General features: G+C 40.8%; 1 protein-coding gene across 1 annotated transcript in view; it reads left to right on the top strand.

Moving 5' to 3' along the window:
- NRK (Nik related kinase) overlaps positions 1–18,297 on the top strand; it is a 575,538-nt gene that overhangs the window by 199,225 nt on the left and 358,016 nt on the right. The window contains exons 5-6 of the mRNA XM_053699167.1: positions 187–297; positions 2,131–2,221. Of these exons, the coding sequence (XP_053555142.1) occupies positions 187–297; positions 2,131–2,221 (202 nt within the window). The remainder of the gene's footprint in view (positions 1–186; positions 298–2,130; positions 2,222–18,297) is intronic.

Genomic DNA, 18,297 nt, shown 5'->3' with positions numbered 1-18,297 from the left:
AGCTCCTCTACAATTTGTGTTACCTTAATGGACTAACTTGACACCTAGTTCATGTTTATAAAGCTATGGAAACCTCACAAGCATTTTTTTTTCCTAACTCTGTAAGCCACTATAGTGATTGATGTCACAGCAATACACTTTTGAGTATTTGGAAAATGCTGAATAACATTTTATTTTCTCTTACAGCTAGTGATGGAATACTGTGGAGCGGGGTCGGTTACAGATTTAGTCAAAAAGACAAAAGGCAACTGCTTCAAAGAAGACTGGATTGCGTATATCTGCAGAGAAGTGTTAAGGGTGGGTATTTACAGTGGACAGGTGCTCAGAATTAAAACTTATAGGGTTTAAAGTTCAAATAAATCTAATAAATAAGAGAAAAAACGGATTCTCTAAGAGAAGTGGAAAACATGTTAGTATATAGATGACAAATTGGAAACATTATATGAAATAAAAGAATCCTATGAAAAAGCACAATTGAAAGATTTTATTTTATTTTTTGCATAAAAAAGGTAAGTTATAGTTGTTTATTTTAATGCTAACAGGATGTGCGTGTATGAGTACAACTGGACAATATGGACCAACTGCTCCCTGGCAGATCTCCCGCTGCATTATTGGTAGACAGAGGCTTAAAAACTAAAAATATTGTTCTTTTCTCAGTAAAAGAACATTCATTTTCCATAAAATTGTAATACATTTTTTTAAAAAAGTCTTTTAGATTCAACAAAATGTAATATAGGAAGTGTGTTCCTAATTCCCCAATTTTTTAAAGGCCAATTTGAGACACCAATTTCATCTAAGCTATCTCAGATTGTCATGAATTTGCCCAAATGGGTTTCACAGGCAATGCACTACTTATTTAACATGAGAAATTAGGTAAACTCCTCCCACGCTATAAAACTTATCTTTGCAGTGACTGACTGAGTGGCCTGTGTTTTAAGTAGGTTAAAATGAAAGGGAATAGGTCCATAGGATGATTAAAAAAAAAATTAAATTCTCATGATTGATAAAGGGGTTCTAAAATGTGCAAGTGTCATCCCCAATGGGGGTACCAATGTGATCATTTGCAGTAGTTTAATGGCTAGGGGGAAGATCTATGGAGGAATAGGTTGAGTATCATGACTGCTTTGTTATTCCCCCATACTTTGGACTGTAGAAATTACCATTGAATAAAATTTAGAATGACTAATTAAGAGGCTGAAAAGTTCCACCAGTATTAAAGGGAAATTATACCCAAATGTTGAAATAATTGAAAGTGCTGCAGCATAGCTGTAAAAAGCTGACTAGAAAATATCACCTGAAAATCTCTATGTAAAAAAGAAAGATATTTAACCTAAAAATGTTGTTAGTATTCACACCCCATTTTAACAGTATATGGTCACAGGGAAGACACAACCAGGTACACCACTTCAAATTGGCTCAGCTCTCTCCCTTTCAGCCAACTACTGGGTTGATTTCTGCAGCTGCCTTCTCTCTAGAGAGAATACTGTAGTGCTGAAATTCTCAGTATAGGCGGAGGCTTCAACATGCAAATTGCAAATGACAAAATAAATGTAAAGGTGCAATTGGTAAACTATTTACTACACTACACCAAAAAATGGTCATTAGGAACATATTGAAGAGAAGCAAAGTTTATAGCACAATGTCCATTTAAATTACTTAATATTAACTAATTTCCTAGGTAATTTTAGCTAAAAATGTGATTACAACATGATTTCATTTTGAGGTATTAGCTCTAAACTATGTATACTCTAGGACGGCCCTTGTCTAATTCTGCAATTAGTACTCATCCCTCCATAAAAAAATCCATATTAAGCAGCTAAGAGGATTTTTGCAGAACCACCATAGTAACAACTTTAACAACCAATGGTTTAATACGTTAACGAGTCTGTTCTTAGACTAACAGTAGCCCCTTTAGTCCAGTTTTCAGAGCATATAATTTGTTATGTAAGAACAAGCTGACAAATATTTCAGTCATCCAAACATATTAGCCTATCTGTCCAGTTTCCTATTTGGCCACTTCATTAAAAGGTTCGTTTTAAAATTTCTGTCCTCAGTTTAAATTATAATAATGCAATAAAAAACCTATTGCCATTATTCAAAGTAAAAAGGTTACATTTATTTGTTCTGTAGGGTTTGTCCCACCTCCATGCTCACCATGTCATTCATCGAGATATTAAAGGGCAAAATGTTCTACTAACCGAAAATGCAGAAGTAAAACTGGGTAAGTTTCTGTATAATTAAAATCATTAAACAGAGAATGAATAAATGTTCTTTTGCATATTAATGTGATTAATAGATTATTTATTTTCTTAAATCTCTTTAAGCTCACTTTAACCCCTTATAACTGATTTGTGCAGTTATTAAATTAAAAATTAAAGACGCTACTTTTATTTAACTGTTAAAAACCAACACTACACTTTATTTTGGGTACAGTTGGGACACATTTTTTAAATTAACCAGAGATCTGATCACTTTAATGGCTGGTTATTTATTGTGTGTCTGTAAACGGAAGAATTTGCCCATTTACGGGTGCACAATAGATTAGCGCTCCACTTGTAATCTAGCCCGTAATCTTTGCATTACTGAACATAGTTTACTATGGACTCATTTCCATTAGGGATGTGCATATTCATGATGAAACAAAAGCACATCCCTAATGGAAATTAACTAAATTAAAATCCGAAGGAATAAACAAAAAAAATGAAAGAAAAAGATAAAATACTGATGAAAACCAGCAGGATTTATTTATTTCCTTTAGTTTTTTAAAGTGTTAATAATTACCTTAACAGTACGCTTACCTGATCTTCTTGCTAGAGCTCCGGCCGCACTAAAGTTAGTGCAGGTCCTTGGAACCGAGAGCGTTAAGCCTGCTGTGGGTGCGGCTGGAGCTTTGGCAAGATGGGGATTGGGTAAACGCACTGTCTAGAGCTCGTTGAGGTAAGTTTTGTAGCTTTAAAACATTTAGATTTGTTTTAATGAAAGCAAATGTAAATGTTTAACTAAAATTCAGTATTTGTTTTGTTTTTAATAGTGCAGCCACTGACTATTCAAGTGAACGAATATCCCTGAATATTCAGAACGAAAATTTTGTCTAAAACGAAAATTTATTGGCTGCACATTGCTGTTGTAAACTGTGTGAACTGGTGGTAACATAAAACTCTGTAGACGTTACTGTAGAACCTTGTTGTTACAACTAGTTTATACACTTAACAATAGCAATGGAATCTAGGTCTATTTTTTAACTTTTCTAAAGGGGTTAGAATATATAGGTAAAGTTCCACTGCAGGTCATCAAACAGTGCAGCTACCAAGCTGGTGAGCCAGGTGTGGAAGTTAAAAGTGGCTTTTATTTGCCAGCCATGTCATGGCCAACACTTGGTTTAGAAAGCCCCTTTAAATGGTGTTCATGTTCATAGGTACTTAATTACCATTTGCTAAATGGCTGATAAGAACAAGAATTTGCAGTAAAAAAACAAAGCTGTAATATAAATATAAATAACCTCTAATAGGATAAGCTAAGAAAAAAAAGGTGTCCCTTAAAATCTGCTGTTTTAGGCAGTATTGATGCTTGGAAAATATAATTTGAACCATCTACGGCAAAGCCTTCTCTTAAAAGTAGTGAACTGGAAGCTATACAAATCAAAAAAAATATTTAATGATTTAATTGGAATTCAGATAGCAATGTATGTGAAATGATTATTATACACATATGTTGTTGTATCATAGGTACTTAGATTGTGAGCTGTCTAGGGCAGGGATACGTTTAGACCTCGACCAAAAAGGTATGTGCCTAGGTCAGCAATAATTAGAGGCTCAGCAACCTAAGCGAGGGAGTTCTTTGTCATGGTGCCCTCCAATGCTATGGTCTGTGTATGATTTTATTAATTTTGTTACATAGAAACAGAGAAACATAGATATTGACAGCAGATAAGAACCATAGGCCTAGCAAGTCTGCCTGATATTTCCTAAGAGTATAAACATATCTAGTTTGTAGGATAGCCTCATGCTTATCCCAGGCATTCTTAAAGTTCCAAACAGTGTTTGTCATTACTACCTCTTGTGGAAGTTTTTTCCATGAATCAATAACCCTTGACTGTCAATAACTGGCTTACCATTAACTGACCACTTCACCCACACCTAACTTATTACACCTTTGCAAATAAGGCACCAGACAACATCCTTGGTATAAAAAACTGGCAGCAGCTCCTTTATTAAAACATATAAATAAAAACCTCTTAAATATTTAAATAACCATTTTTTAATAAATGCAAATAACATATTGCAACAACAACAACATCTGTAAACATAAGATCAAGCGGTGCTAGTTCAAATATTGTATTTAACCATATGGCCGTCAAATCCCTGGAGTCTGGACACAACCTTATTATGGACTGAGTCCGTTACCCTCTTTAAAGCCTGACTCCAAGAGACCCCCTTGTCCCTTGAGACGTTTATTCCAAGCATTCCACCCCGTGGGAATACAAATGTAGTTAACACCTTCCATTTCCAATTGGCCATAACCCGCTGTCTTGCAGCGAACTAGCACCCCCGCCAACGACCATTCTGATCCAGATCAGACCAGTCCCGCCAAAGCCCCAACATTACTGAAAGCATCCTTGAAATCAAGGAGGAAGAGCTGCAGGCCAAGCTCATTAAGATGCACACCATCAGGAAGATAAAACTCCCCGCACCCAACATCCTCCAAATCATAATGATGAATAACCGATCCCCCAAGCCTTCGAACAAAAGACCCAATCAATTTATTGACGTTACGCCTACTCTTATCCAGCTTGACAGGATCCCAAGCCGCCCTCCACACCAGGCGTGGAACCATATCAGACCACATAACTTTCAGGGACGGATACAAATCTGACAGCCTCCCCAGATCCCGCTTAATCATCTGCACCAAATCCCTCTGAGGCATGAAACCCAAATCATTCCCGCCAACATGGACCACCAAAACATCAGGGTGTGGATACCGTTTACAGTAATCCACAATCGGATCTGGAAAGCCCTAACTGCAGACCATCGACCTTCTGCGAAGCTGCCCTCCTGGCCCAATAAATGAACGAGTGGCCAAAAATCCACATTCTTTTAAAACCTACAATACAAAGAACAAGAGAAACATAACACTTCAAAACCTCAAATCGGGACGAACATAAAATTGATAACAGCGGGACCCCCCTACCAATATTCTTAACCACACTCTCATGGAGACCTAAAGCTGACGCCTCTGTAGCCGCCCCAATCCTAAAGGAATGGGACCCAAAATCCATAGGGGGCAAACCCAAGCACCCTAACGCTTTGGACAAAACAGCCCGAAATTGAAAGTGAGACAAAGCACTGCCATCGAAATGCAACAACAATGAACCCCTGAGCAAAGGATGACAGCGCAAATAGTCCCCAAAAAGGACAAAGCCAGGCCCAACAACTTAATGCGGAAAGCCATAGCCACTAATCTCCTGTCCATCCCAGAAGGGGAAACACCACAACACCTCCAAAACCACATCCATTCCAACAAACAGTCAAGAACCTCAGGAGAGCCCTCCCTAATACCATGCTCTGACAACATGACTGCCCACTCATGCCAGACTCTATCATAAGATGATAGATAAGTACCTGGAGCCAAAGAATTCATCACCACTTGAGCCAGTCCTCCGTTCCAAGCCTCCATAGATGGGTGGGGAATTGGCACCCGAACTGATCTGCCCCTGGAGCCAACTACCAAAACCTGCACCACTGGAAACGAGAGATAGAATCGGCTATAGCATTATCCACACCAGGAATATGTTTTGCCCATACCAAAACATTCATCCTCAAACACTTTAACACCAATAAGCGCAACAGTCGCAACACCAGACGTGAGGAAGAGGACAAGGTATTTAGAGCAGAAACAACCCCCATGTTATCTGTAAAGAACACCACAGACCTATTAACCAAAGATTTCTCCCACACAAAGAGAGACACCACAATCGGGAACAATTCAAGAAAAACAAGGTTGTGAACCATCTCACCATCAAACCACGAACCCGGCCAAGCAGAGGAACACCAATGCCCCCGAAAATAAGCTCCAAAACCATGGCCCCCAGCAGCATCAGTCACTATACCCAATTCATCATTAGAAATTCGAACCTCCTGGATCAAGTTAGACCCGTTAAAATCCGAAAGAAAAAGCTTCCACACTACCAAGTCATCTTTTAAGTCACGAGACAAACGCACAAAATGATGCGGCTGCCTAACCCCAGCTGTGGCCAACGATAGCCGTCGGCAGAAAACTCTACCGATAATATGACAGGCAAAATTCAACTTGCCCAGTAAAGACTGAAGGTCCTGCAACATCACCTTTTTTAAAAGCAAAAAACGGCCAATCAGCAAAATCAAGTCCTGCACTTTATCAATCGAGAGCCGGCACTCCATGCGCCCTGAATCTATGGTAATTCCAAGAAAACTGAGGACTTTCACTGGACCCTCAGACTTCTCCTGTGCTATTGGAACACCAAAATCAGCTGCCACAAGATAACACACGTCCCTTATGTGCCTTAGGGTCTGAGACCCAGCCGAACCTACAAACAGAAAGTCATCAAGATAATGCACGATCGCATCACATCCCGACCGTACCCGAACTACCCATTTCAGAAAAGTGCTGAAACACTCGAATAAGGAACAGGAGATGGAGCAGCCCATAGGCAGGCAAAGATCCACAAAATAAGAACCGTCAACACAGCTGAGCAGCCCTAAGCGGAGTCATGATCTTCAGCCACAAACCCATATCCCGATCATCCCACCGCATAGTGGGCTTAACCGATAAACATTGCCGAAATTGTTCATCATTAGCCCACCAGGCCATTCCCCCATAAGTTCTCTGAGCAGCCACAATTTCGTCCAGGTAGCAAAATAATGCCGCACCCTGCTCGAGAAACTTCCCTGACATGACACTAGCATAAATCATAAAAGCCTGGAACCAATTCGTAAACGTCTTCGGCAATTTCCGATAATGTTTCTTACGCTCCTCATCCTCTTTCCTAACCGAATCTTTCTTCGAATCCTCAGGGATTTCGAAAGACTGATCCAGAGGTAGGAGGGAGAAAAGCTCAATAAATTCCCGCTTAACGATCTTGTTCCAAAGATCAGCCGATAAATGCATACCTAATGGCCCAATCGAGCAAAGGCAGGATCTGGACATTGCTGTGTCCGCCACCTTAAGCTCAGCCCCGACAATCACTTTCTCAGCGACCACCCCCCTGTCGAGACCGCTGAACCAGGTACTTGGCTACCAGCAGACCCACCCCCCGAGGGGTCACTACCCACGGAATTAACTGTAGCCACATTCCCCAATGCAGGGGTAGAGGGAGAACCCTCTGGAGGTAACCAAACCCTTGCCACCGCCGGACGCACTGGTACTCCCTTCCCCTCCAGCTGCGACAACAATTCCTGCAATCCAGCCAACAAAGACCCCGACACAGTCTCACCATCAGACACTCCCCCACATTTCACAACAGACTTCCCACCCCCAGCAGACTCTACTTCCATCTCACCTGAACTGGCCTCTGCTGATGGCTGAACTTCGCAGACGATGCTATCTCCCAGTAGTCTCGACTGGAGCCCGCTCTTCCGCTGCTCCATAGCTGTGCCTTCTGCCACCGATGTCCTGGCAACCACGCCCTGTACATTTGATTCAACCTGGGGCGGCCGCCGTATCACATTCTGCAAAGAAGGAACATGTAAAACTACATTCAAGGGCAAATAACCACCCCTACCTCGTCTCCCCCTAGATTGGCTGACCCTGCCAACTGTAGCAATCCCTCTACCTCTTTTTGGGGCTGTCACCCCAAGGCCCCCTGACCCCAACACATCAGATTCTGGCTTTCTACGTGATCTCCCTCTACCTGCACCAAAAGGACCCCAAGGCCCACATGGCCATCTGTCAAGTGACCAGGCACCCCTAGAAGATGCCGTAAATATCAACCCCGCCCCATGCACATGCCCCTCGCCATCTCCACTTTCAAAACCCACCTGACCTGAGGAACCAGGACCTCCAGTCCAAGGGACTCCGTCATCCAGCTCCAGGCTAATGGATTCTGTCCAAGAACCGTGCAGGCCGAAGGAGTCATCTTCCCGGCAGTCGACAACCTCCGTAGCATCATGAGAAAGGCCAGCAGGCACCAGAGGCCGGTCGCCCCACTGTCTGCAAAAGAAACAGATGCACGTGACAAATGACCCCCCTCTCCCAACCCTAGGACCCCGAACCCCCCTGCCAGAAGCAACAGGGGTGCCCCCGCGTGAATTAAAACTTGCATACCCCAGACCAGAGGAGCGAACGATGGACCTAGAACTATGGGCCTCAGGAGAGGGAGGAACATAATCTTCACCAGAGGAGGGGGACAAACATAAAGCCAAGCCACCCCCCAGGGGAGGGGACTTCTCCCGTACATCCCTGAACATCTCCTCCAACTCTCCCTCAGAATATATTTCTTCATCATCCCCCCAGAACCCTGCAGCTTGGCCCTTTTCCTTGACAGATCCCTCAGCATAAATCTGTCCCTCATCTGGGGCAGTAGATCTGCCCGTATTACCAGGATTCCCCCCAGAGACCCTATCTGCAGCCCAGCCTCTAACCCCACTGGAACCCCCAACATTCCCCTGGCCCTCATGCGTGGCCGAAAATTGAACATGACCATCCTGATGCCCAGATCTCACCCCATACCCCTTGCCCTCATGTGTGGCCGAAGAAACCATATGCCCCCCATATGCCCCTTCTACTACAGATTCAGGCCCACATCTGTGGCCGCAAAAGTGACAGGCCCCACCTGAGACCCCCCACAGGCCTTATCTCCCGCGGCCATCCCACCCACTGCACATATCACAGTCACACCAACAGGCCTGGACGAGCCGTCACCCTGCTCCTGTGGATGACACACAACACCTCTTGCCACCGCAGGCCCTACCCGGCCGTGAGCACCAGACCCCTTTGGTAACTTACTAGAAGAAACCAGGAGGGAAGCGCACAGCTCCGGATAACTGACGCACTCAAAACTGCCAGGCCCCGCCTCCTCTGGAACCGGATGACTCACCGCTGCCGAGGACCCAGCTGAAGACGAACTCCGACGACCTGGAACAGAGACTACTTTCTTCACTCCAGACGACCGACCAGCAGGCTCCGGACTCAACCGAACAGGAGGACAAGACTTCCTAGAAGACCTGGGCCTCACCGCTGCAGCATCCGCCACCGGAACCGGATCACCGAAGATGGACTGGAACTGCTCCTCCAACCAGGTAGGTCCTCTCTCCACAGCAGCCTCCCGGATGCGGCCCAACAGCTCCTCAACAGAAGCCATTGCTTAAAAGGCCAGAGCGGGGAAAGATGCCAGACCAAATGACGAGATGCTTCTCCTAAACTTTTCTTAACAATCAGGCTATTTTCCTGCCCTGACCCCTTAAGTAATGCTTTCCCTTGCTCCTCCCACTTCATCCGTACCAGAGCAAAAAAAAAAGGCCTTATTCCTCCGCAGGCCAAAGGCCTCTGTCGTCTAAACTGCGTCCGCCTCTAGGGGCCCCATTTCTGTAAAGAAGTGCTTCGGCAAATTATAATACTGAATCTACTACCCTTCAGCTTGAGATCATGACCCCTTGTTCTTCTCTTTAATTTTTCTTTTTATGAAAAATATTCACAGCATCAGTTTTACTAAGCCCTAAATATTCTTAAAAATTGCTATCATATCACCTCTTTCCCTTCTCTCCTCTAACCTATACATATTTAGATCATTGAGCCTCTCCTGGTAAGATTTATTTTTTAGACCATGCACCATGGTCCAGTTCTTTAATGTCCTTCTAGAGATAAGGGACAAGATTACATATGTGGCGTCACCAGTTTTTAGTCTGGTATTGCTATCAGATATATTTATATGCGGCGCGTATATTTCACCCGTCACCCGCTAATTTTACTCCCATAAACTAACATAGAACCACGTTGCAAATTGGTATCATATATTAAGCGCAATAAATTTTCAGCTCGCCACACATAGGCAGACACAGCAAGCCTTGCGCTGAATATATAAATACAATATCTACCTGTCAACGGTCATCCCCCCACCGCAATAGCTAAATAAAATCGAATCCACCAACCCCCACATCGCAATCAACCTAATAAATGTATTAATTCCTAATCCGCCATCCCCCCACATCACAAATTGTCGGATTAGGAGTATTAACTCCTAATCCGCCATCCCCCCACATAAAAAATTGTCTAATAAAGTGATTAACCTCTAAACTGCCATCCCACCACAACGCAATAAACCTAATTAACCTATAAACCCCTAAACCGCCAACCCCCCCACAATGCAATAAACCTAATTAACCTATTAACCCCTAAACCGCCAACCCCCACAAAGCAATAAACTAATTTAATCACTAAGCCCCTTAACCTAACACCCCCTAAATTAACCCCAATTACATAAAATAATAAAATACTAAGTTAAAATAAAAATAAAAAATACTAACAGTACTGCCCCTATGAAAATAAAAAAGCTTTGCCCTAAGTTAATAAGCTCTTTTACATTAAAAAAAATACTAGCTGTACTAGCAATACTACATTTACGTTTACTAAATCTATACTATAATTGTGTTTGTAATGTCCGTCATCTTTGGCAGTTGCGCAAGCATCCTCAAAGGAATCCTCAAAGGAATGCGCGCAGCCAAAAAAATTCACCTTCAGTGGATTCTTTCACCAGCCTGCCATTTTCGGAATCCACTGGGATGCAGCGAAGGCAAACGAAGAATTACAAAAAAAAATAAAAAATGCCTGCAATAAGTATGACCGCCCGCAATAAGTATTTTAAAAAAAAACTAACCGCCCGTACAAAGTATTAAGAAAAAAATAAACTAACCGCCCGCAAAAAGTATAAACTACATTACAATAAAAATAAAAAATAAATAAAAAAAGTCTAACATTACATAAAAATAATAAACACATTATCCAAAATAAAAAAATTAAACCTAATCCCTATTAAAATAAAAAAGCCCCCCCAAAATAAAAACACCCCCAATCAAATGCTAAACTACCAATAACCCTTAAAAGGGCTTTTTGTAGGGCATTGCCCTAAGTTAAACAGCTTTTTTACATTAAAGATAAACAAAGTCCCCCCTAACAGTAAAACCCCCCACCCACCAAACCCCCCAAAATAAAAATAAAAACTAACACTAATAAACCTAATCTACCCATTGCCCTGAAAAGGGCATTTGTATGGGCATTGCCCTTGAAAGGGCATTCAGCTCTTTTGAGATTTGCCCCCCAAAAATCCTAATCTAAAAAAACAAACCCCCCAATTTTTTAAAAAAAAAAAACCCTAACACTAAAGCCCCAAATAGGTACTCACGGTTTCAGAAGTCCGGCGGAGAAGGTCTTCTTCCAGACGGCTCCATCATCTTCATCCACAGCGAAACTGGCGCGGAGGTCAAGAACGGTCTTCCCAGAAGTGGCGATCCTCGGCAGCAGTCTTCGACGACGGCGGTGGCGCTCCGTGGCAGTCCTTGGCGAAGGCAGTCCCCGGCGAAGGCGTGGAGGTTCCTCTTTATGCGATCGTCAGCCACACACTGAAGAAAGAATTCAAGGTACCCCATATTTATTGGGGCACCTTGAATTCCTATTGGCTGACATTTTCAAAACAGCCAGAAGGATGAGAGCTACTGAAATCTTATTGGCTGATTTAAACAGCCAATAGGATTTCAGTAGCTCTCATTCTATTGGCTGTTTTGAAAAATTCAGCAGCCAATAGATTCAGAGCTACTGAAATCTTATTGGCTGATTTGAACAGCCAATAGGATTTTAGTAGCTCTAATCCTATTGGCTGTTTTGAAAAATGTAGCCAATAGGAATGCAAGGTACCCCAAATTGATTGCGGTACCTTGCGTTCAATAATCAGTATACCACGGACATCGGATGAAGAGGAGCCTCCATGTCCCCGAGCACCGCCGCCACGGAGGATCGCCACATTTCGGAAGACCGCTCTGGATCTCCGCTCTGCGCCACCTTCGCTGTGGATGAAGATGATGGACTCGCCTGTAAGAAGACCTTCTCCGCCGGACTTCTGAAACAGTGAGTACCTATTTGGGGCTTAAGTGTAGTTTTTTTTTTGGCCGGGGGGTTTGTTTTTTTAGATTAGGGTTTTTTGGGGCAAATCTCAAAAGAGTTAAATGCCCTTTTAAGGGCAGTGAAAAGAGCTGAATGCCCTTTTAAGGGCAATGCCCATACAAATGCCCTTTTCAGGGCAATGGGTAGATTAGGTTTATTACTGTTAGTTTTTTTTTATTTTGGGAGGTTTGGTGGGTGGGGGGTTTTACTGTTAAGGGGGACTTTGTTTATTTTTAATGTAAAAGAGCTGCTAAATTTAAGGGAAATGCCCTACAAAAAGCCCTTTTAAGGGCTATTGATAGTTTATTATTAGATTAGGGGGTGTTTTAATTTTGGGGGGATTTTTTATTTTTATAGGGGTATTATTTTAGGTTTAATTGTATTATTTTTTATAGCTTTCTATTTTTTTTTCTGTATTTCTAAAAAAATTTTTTGTAGCTTGGGGGGTTGTATTTACAGCACATAGACTGCCCTCTGGGCAGGCTTATCAACTAGTTTTAAATAATCTGAAATAAAAGTTCCCAATTCTCGTTCCTCTTTTGTAATAGTAATGTATCATTAAGTCTGTAATTAACGTTTGAATTTTTCTTCCCTAAATGCACAATTTTGCACTTTAAAGATCCCAGTCATTTGTCCAATCCTCCAATTTTTGTATATCACCCCTTCTGAAACATCTATTCTATTACATATGTTTGTATCACCTGCAAACACACATATGTTCCCTGTAGCCCTTTGTTGATATCTCTGATAAATATGTTAAGCAAAACAGGCCCCAGAAATGACCCCTGAGGAACACCATGAGTAACTGTCCCCTCTGTGATCCCTGGTTATCTAGTTAGGTAAATGCCCTCTCTATGTGCCTAATGATCTAAAGCTATCTGCTCTAGTGATTGTTTGATCATCAGGCCATATGTTTCCCTGTCATTTGGTGTGAGAAATATATAAAACAAATATGAGCTTTTGTAGGGCAGCAGATGCGACAAGAGCAGCACAAAATTTAAATGGACAGTCAACACCAGAATTTTTGTTTTTTAAAAAGATAGATAATCCCTTTATTACCCATTTCTCAGTTTTGCATAACCAACACAGTTAAAATAATACACTTTTTACCTCTGTGATTAACTTGTATTTAAGCATCCTTTGACATCCCCCTGATCAAATGACATTTTATTTATTATGTATTGGCTTGCATTTTAGCCAATTAGTGCAGTGTCTGTCACAAGCCACGGGAGTGCTAACAATAATATCTATATGGCCTACATGAACTACCTCTCCCCTGTTGTGAAAAGTAAATAAAAAAGCATGTGACAAGAGGCGGCCTTCAAGGGCTTAGAAATTATCATATGAGCCTTCCTAGGTTTAGCTTTCAACTAAGAATTACCAAGAGAACAAAGCAAAATTGGTTATAAAAGTAAATTGGAGAGTTGTTTAAAATTACATGCCCTATTTGAAACATGCAAGGTTTTTTTTGGACTTGACTGTCCCTTTAATACATTCCTGATTTAGGGAGCAAGGCCCTGTAATCCAGCCCCAGTCTGTCTTCCCTGTCTTTGTACCCACTTTAGAGAGCTGCAGAAACTGTGTATTATCAATATAATATATTATAATATTATTATATATAATAATTATATGAACAAAGGTGCATGTTAACATAGCAAGGATTTGAGAATTCTATCTTGCATTTGAAGCAGCACTATTTCAACATAATTAAAATAGTTTTTGCATGACAAAATGTTAACGTAAAGCTGTTTAAACAGATTTGAAACCTACAGGAAGCTTACTGGCTGAAAGGTCAACTCTTGCAGCAGTATTGGTGGACAGTGATTTTTATAAAAATATATTTTTTTTGTCTCAGCTCAAAAACATATATTCTTGAATAGCTAAAATCTTTAATACATAAAAAATACCCTCTTTTAGATGCAACATATTAAAGTTACAGGAATGTCTTTTTTAAAATCTGATAAAAATTCTATGAACATTTATAACAAGAATGTAATCATCAATGAGAAATTCAAAGAGTTAACTTATATTGCGAAGTATATATATATATATATATATATATATATATATATATATATATATATATATATATATATATATATATATATATATATATATATATATTTGCAAGCATTATAAATAAACATAGAAGTTTTTAAAGGGATGTATTGCATGAATGCATCGTTAAGGTATGCCTTAAATTATATCAGAATTGCTTCAGTTTAAATGATTTCAGTCCAATATACAGGCAGAAGCAGCGGCACAGAGCTCTCTCTTTGCTTTCTGTAATTGTTGTTGGGGAGGGATGGTTTGTAATTGTCTGTAACCCATGCTGCTTCAGATCTGAAAAAAGTTTGAGACCCAGGGGCACCCTGGCCGTTAAATAAATCAGAACTTATCTGTGCTGTTATACATGATTATAATGTACTTTGCTCATTTTCCCTGTAAACAGTATGCAGTGCACACTACAACATCAGATGTAGTGTAATCACATTTACTGTCCCTTGAGATTTAATATAAAATGCTTCGTTGTGCATAATTAAACAACTTTGCAATATACTTTTGCCCCCTGTTCATATAATTTAGCTCTAAAAATTGAGGATTTTCAAAATCATCAGAGCTAGAAATGCAGCTAACTTGTCAAGGCTAACCCTGATACATATGCAGTATTGAAATAATTGGCTTTAATTGATAGCAACTGCAAAACAATGAAGTTTACACTAATATTATTATGTGGCTAGCCTTGTTGTTTTCAGACCGGATTGGTTCCTCCAAGTATGGCAAATGGTGGGTGCAGTTTGGCTTTTTAAAAAACGTTGCAGTAAAAAGGATTATTTGTTTAAAAAAATGTTTAGACATGGCTGATAAGTTATTCTATAGCAACACAACAGAAATGTCTTGTAATTACAAGGTGTTTATTGTCCCTTTGTACACATCAGTGCATATCAAGTACCATTAAAATCATTTGCTGTTCTGGTAAAGATCTTACTGCTAGATAAGTAAATGTTAACAAGGGACAGTGTGCAGATATTGCCATAAGTCGTGTGCAAGAGCATTTGCCCCTTGTGCACACTCTGTATGCCACCCATGATGTGTTGTGTGATGTGATTGGTGATCAATAGTAAAGTACACTCACGCGCCTTCAGCCATACTAGCAGCGGGTCACCTGCATGTCAAGTTACTACTACTAGAGATAACAACCTCTAAAAAAAGCATGAAATTCACTACTGTAGAGAAATATCACTTGTTTGTTCCTTTAACTTGTCAGTCATCTTTACCTCAATTAGCTTCAAAATAAAGTCATTTTCTGTGGTATCAATTTACTTCAAACCCTTGATTAAATGCTTAGTGTAAAGATTTTTTATAAAGCCTGTGCGTTGGCAATCAATACATTTTGTTGCCACTTGCCAAAGAAATCACAAAGTATTCAAAGAAAACTGAGGAATTGACATTGAAGAGTATCTTTACTCTTTATTATTTTCCCCTTATTGTTCTGTTCACTCAAAACCATAACAAAGAAATATAGGGCTAGATTACAAGTGGAGCGCTAATTTATCGCACGCTCACAAACAGGCAAATTTGCCAGTTTGCAGGTGTGCGCTAAATAACCAGCCATTACAAGTACAATTAGTGCTCTGAAAATTAACCAGAGGTCAAACCTCTGGTTAATTTTAAAATTGTGGCCAAATGCCCCCAAACTTAAAGGAATATATATTCATATATACACATATTAACACATAAATATATATGTACAGTATATAATAAGCATATACATATATATATTGAGAACACAGTTCCCATAGACCACAATGTAAAGAGACTTATCAGTGCTGTTTTTTTTCTACACCCCTGACCTTCTCACTTTAACCCATAAATACTGCTTTGTCTAGTTTTTTTTGTATTATTAAAGATGGTAATTTTTTATTATTATTATTATACAACCTCACACCTAAAGGGACACTAAACCCAATTTATTTTCTTTCATGATTCAGATAGAGCATGCAATTTTAAGCAAGTTTCTAATTTACTCCTAGGGGTTGATTTATGAAGCAGCGGATGCTGCATCCGACCCACTCCTAAGACCGCTGCTCCTTAACTCGTCCGCCACCTCTGAGGTGGCGGACAGCAATCAACCTGATCGAATACGATCGGGTTGATTGAAACCCCCTGCTAGCGGCCGATTGGCCGCAAATCTGCAGGGGGCGGTATTGCACCAGCAGTTCACAAGAACTGCTGGTGCAATGATACATGCAGACAGCGTATGCTGTCGGCATTTATCGATCTGCGGCGGACATGATTCGCTATAGCAGATCATGTCTGTCTGCACCATGATAAATTTACCCCCATTGTCATTTTTTCTTTGTTCTCTTGCTATCTTTATTTGAAAAAGCAGGAATCTCAGCGTAACCCATGGTGCTGAACTAAAAATGGTCTGGTTGGCACAAATCAGTATTTATGGGTTAAAGTGAGCAGGTTAGGGGTGTTAGAAAAAAAGGCACTGAAAAGTGCATTTACATTTAGATCTATGGGAACTGTGTGTTCTTAATAAATATACATGTTTATGCTTATATACATATATATGTGTTAATATGTATATCAACTGTTATGGCTTCAAATATCACCTCTATGCTGATGACACCCAGATCTACCTCTCCACCCCTGCTCTCTCTCCCTCTGTCCTTTCTCATGTCAGCGACTGCTTATCTGGTATTTCTTCCTGGATGGCCTCTCACCACCTAAAGATTAACATGTCCAAGACTGAGCTCCTTCTTATCCCCCCCCCCTCAAGCTCTACGCCGTCTTCTGACTTCTCTATGCCTGTTGACGGCATCACCATTTCCCCATCGCCCCAAGTCCGCTGCCTCTGAGTTACACTTGATTTAAATCTATCCTTTGTCCCCCATATCCAATTGCTTTCTACATCCTGCCGCAACCATCTATGCAGTATTTCCAAGATTCAACCTTTTCTGTGTGCTAACACCACAAAGCAAATAATCCATTGCCATGTTATTTCCCGACATGACTACTGCAATAACCTACTTACTGGCCTTCCTCTTTCCTGCCTCTCCCCCCTTCAATCCATCCAAAATGCCTCTGCCAGGCTGATCCACCTTTCCCGTCGCTCAGTATCTGCTGCACCTCTCTGCAAGTCCCTTCATTGGCTCCCCATTCACAGCAGAATTAAATTCAAAATTCTCACCCTTGCATACAAAGCGCTCACCAACACCGCTCCCCTCTACCTATCCTCTCTAATTAACAAGTATACTCCAGCCCGCCCATTAAGATCCAACAATGACCTGCTCCTTGCATCCACAACTATCACCTCCTCTCATGCTAGACTGCAGGACTTCTGTTGTGCAGCACCTACCCTCTGGAACATTCTCCCTCGTGCTGTCAGGCTTTGTCCTAATCTTTCTTCCTTTAAATGCTCTCTGAAGACTTTTCTGTTCAGAGAAGCCTTCTACCCAACTCAATAATAAATTAATTTCACTTACCTAACATTTCCCTCATCTAACTCTGTATTAACATCTTTCTCAATCTTGCAGTCCTCACCTCCTGTTTCTCAACCTCCTACCCTTCTAGATTGTAAATTCCCACGGGAATTGGGCCCTCAATTCCTCCTGTATGTGTTGGTAAATGTTGTCCTGTCTCTTACAAGTTTTATATTATTGTTTTATTTAAATTAACTGAATCCATGGACAGCGCTGCGGAATATGATGGCGCTTCATAAACAAAGTATAATAATAATAATAATAATAATAATAATAATATAAACACATTAACATATAAATCTATATGTATATATTCATATAATTTTAAAATTGCTGCACGACTTACCCCTTTCACTGCGCTCGTTCTCATGCCGTGCGCCCGTGTCTGACTGCATGAGAACGAGGCTCCCATTGGAGCTTATGGAAGAGTGCTCTCGTGAGTGCAATGCTTCCATGCAATGCAAACGCAAGGTAGCGTTTGCATTGCACCTCACTTGAAATACCGGCACACATTTGTGTGCGCTGGTATTACTAAGTTGAAAGCAAATATTGCTTCCACGGAAGTGATACTTTGCACTCCACTTATAATCTAGCCCATAATAAATAAATAAACACACACTGAGCCCTACAGATAGACAATGCAATTAGATGACTTTGTATAGCACATTTTTAATAAACA

Source organism: Bombina bombina, chromosome 1, assembly GCF_027579735.1.
Source record: "Bombina bombina isolate aBomBom1 chromosome 1, aBomBom1.pri, whole genome shotgun sequence".
NCBI lineage: Eukaryota > Metazoa > Chordata > Amphibia > Anura > Bombinatoridae > Bombina > Bombina bombina.
The sequence above is the reverse complement of the archived record's forward strand: the minus strand, read 5'-3'. Positions and strand labels throughout refer to the sequence as shown.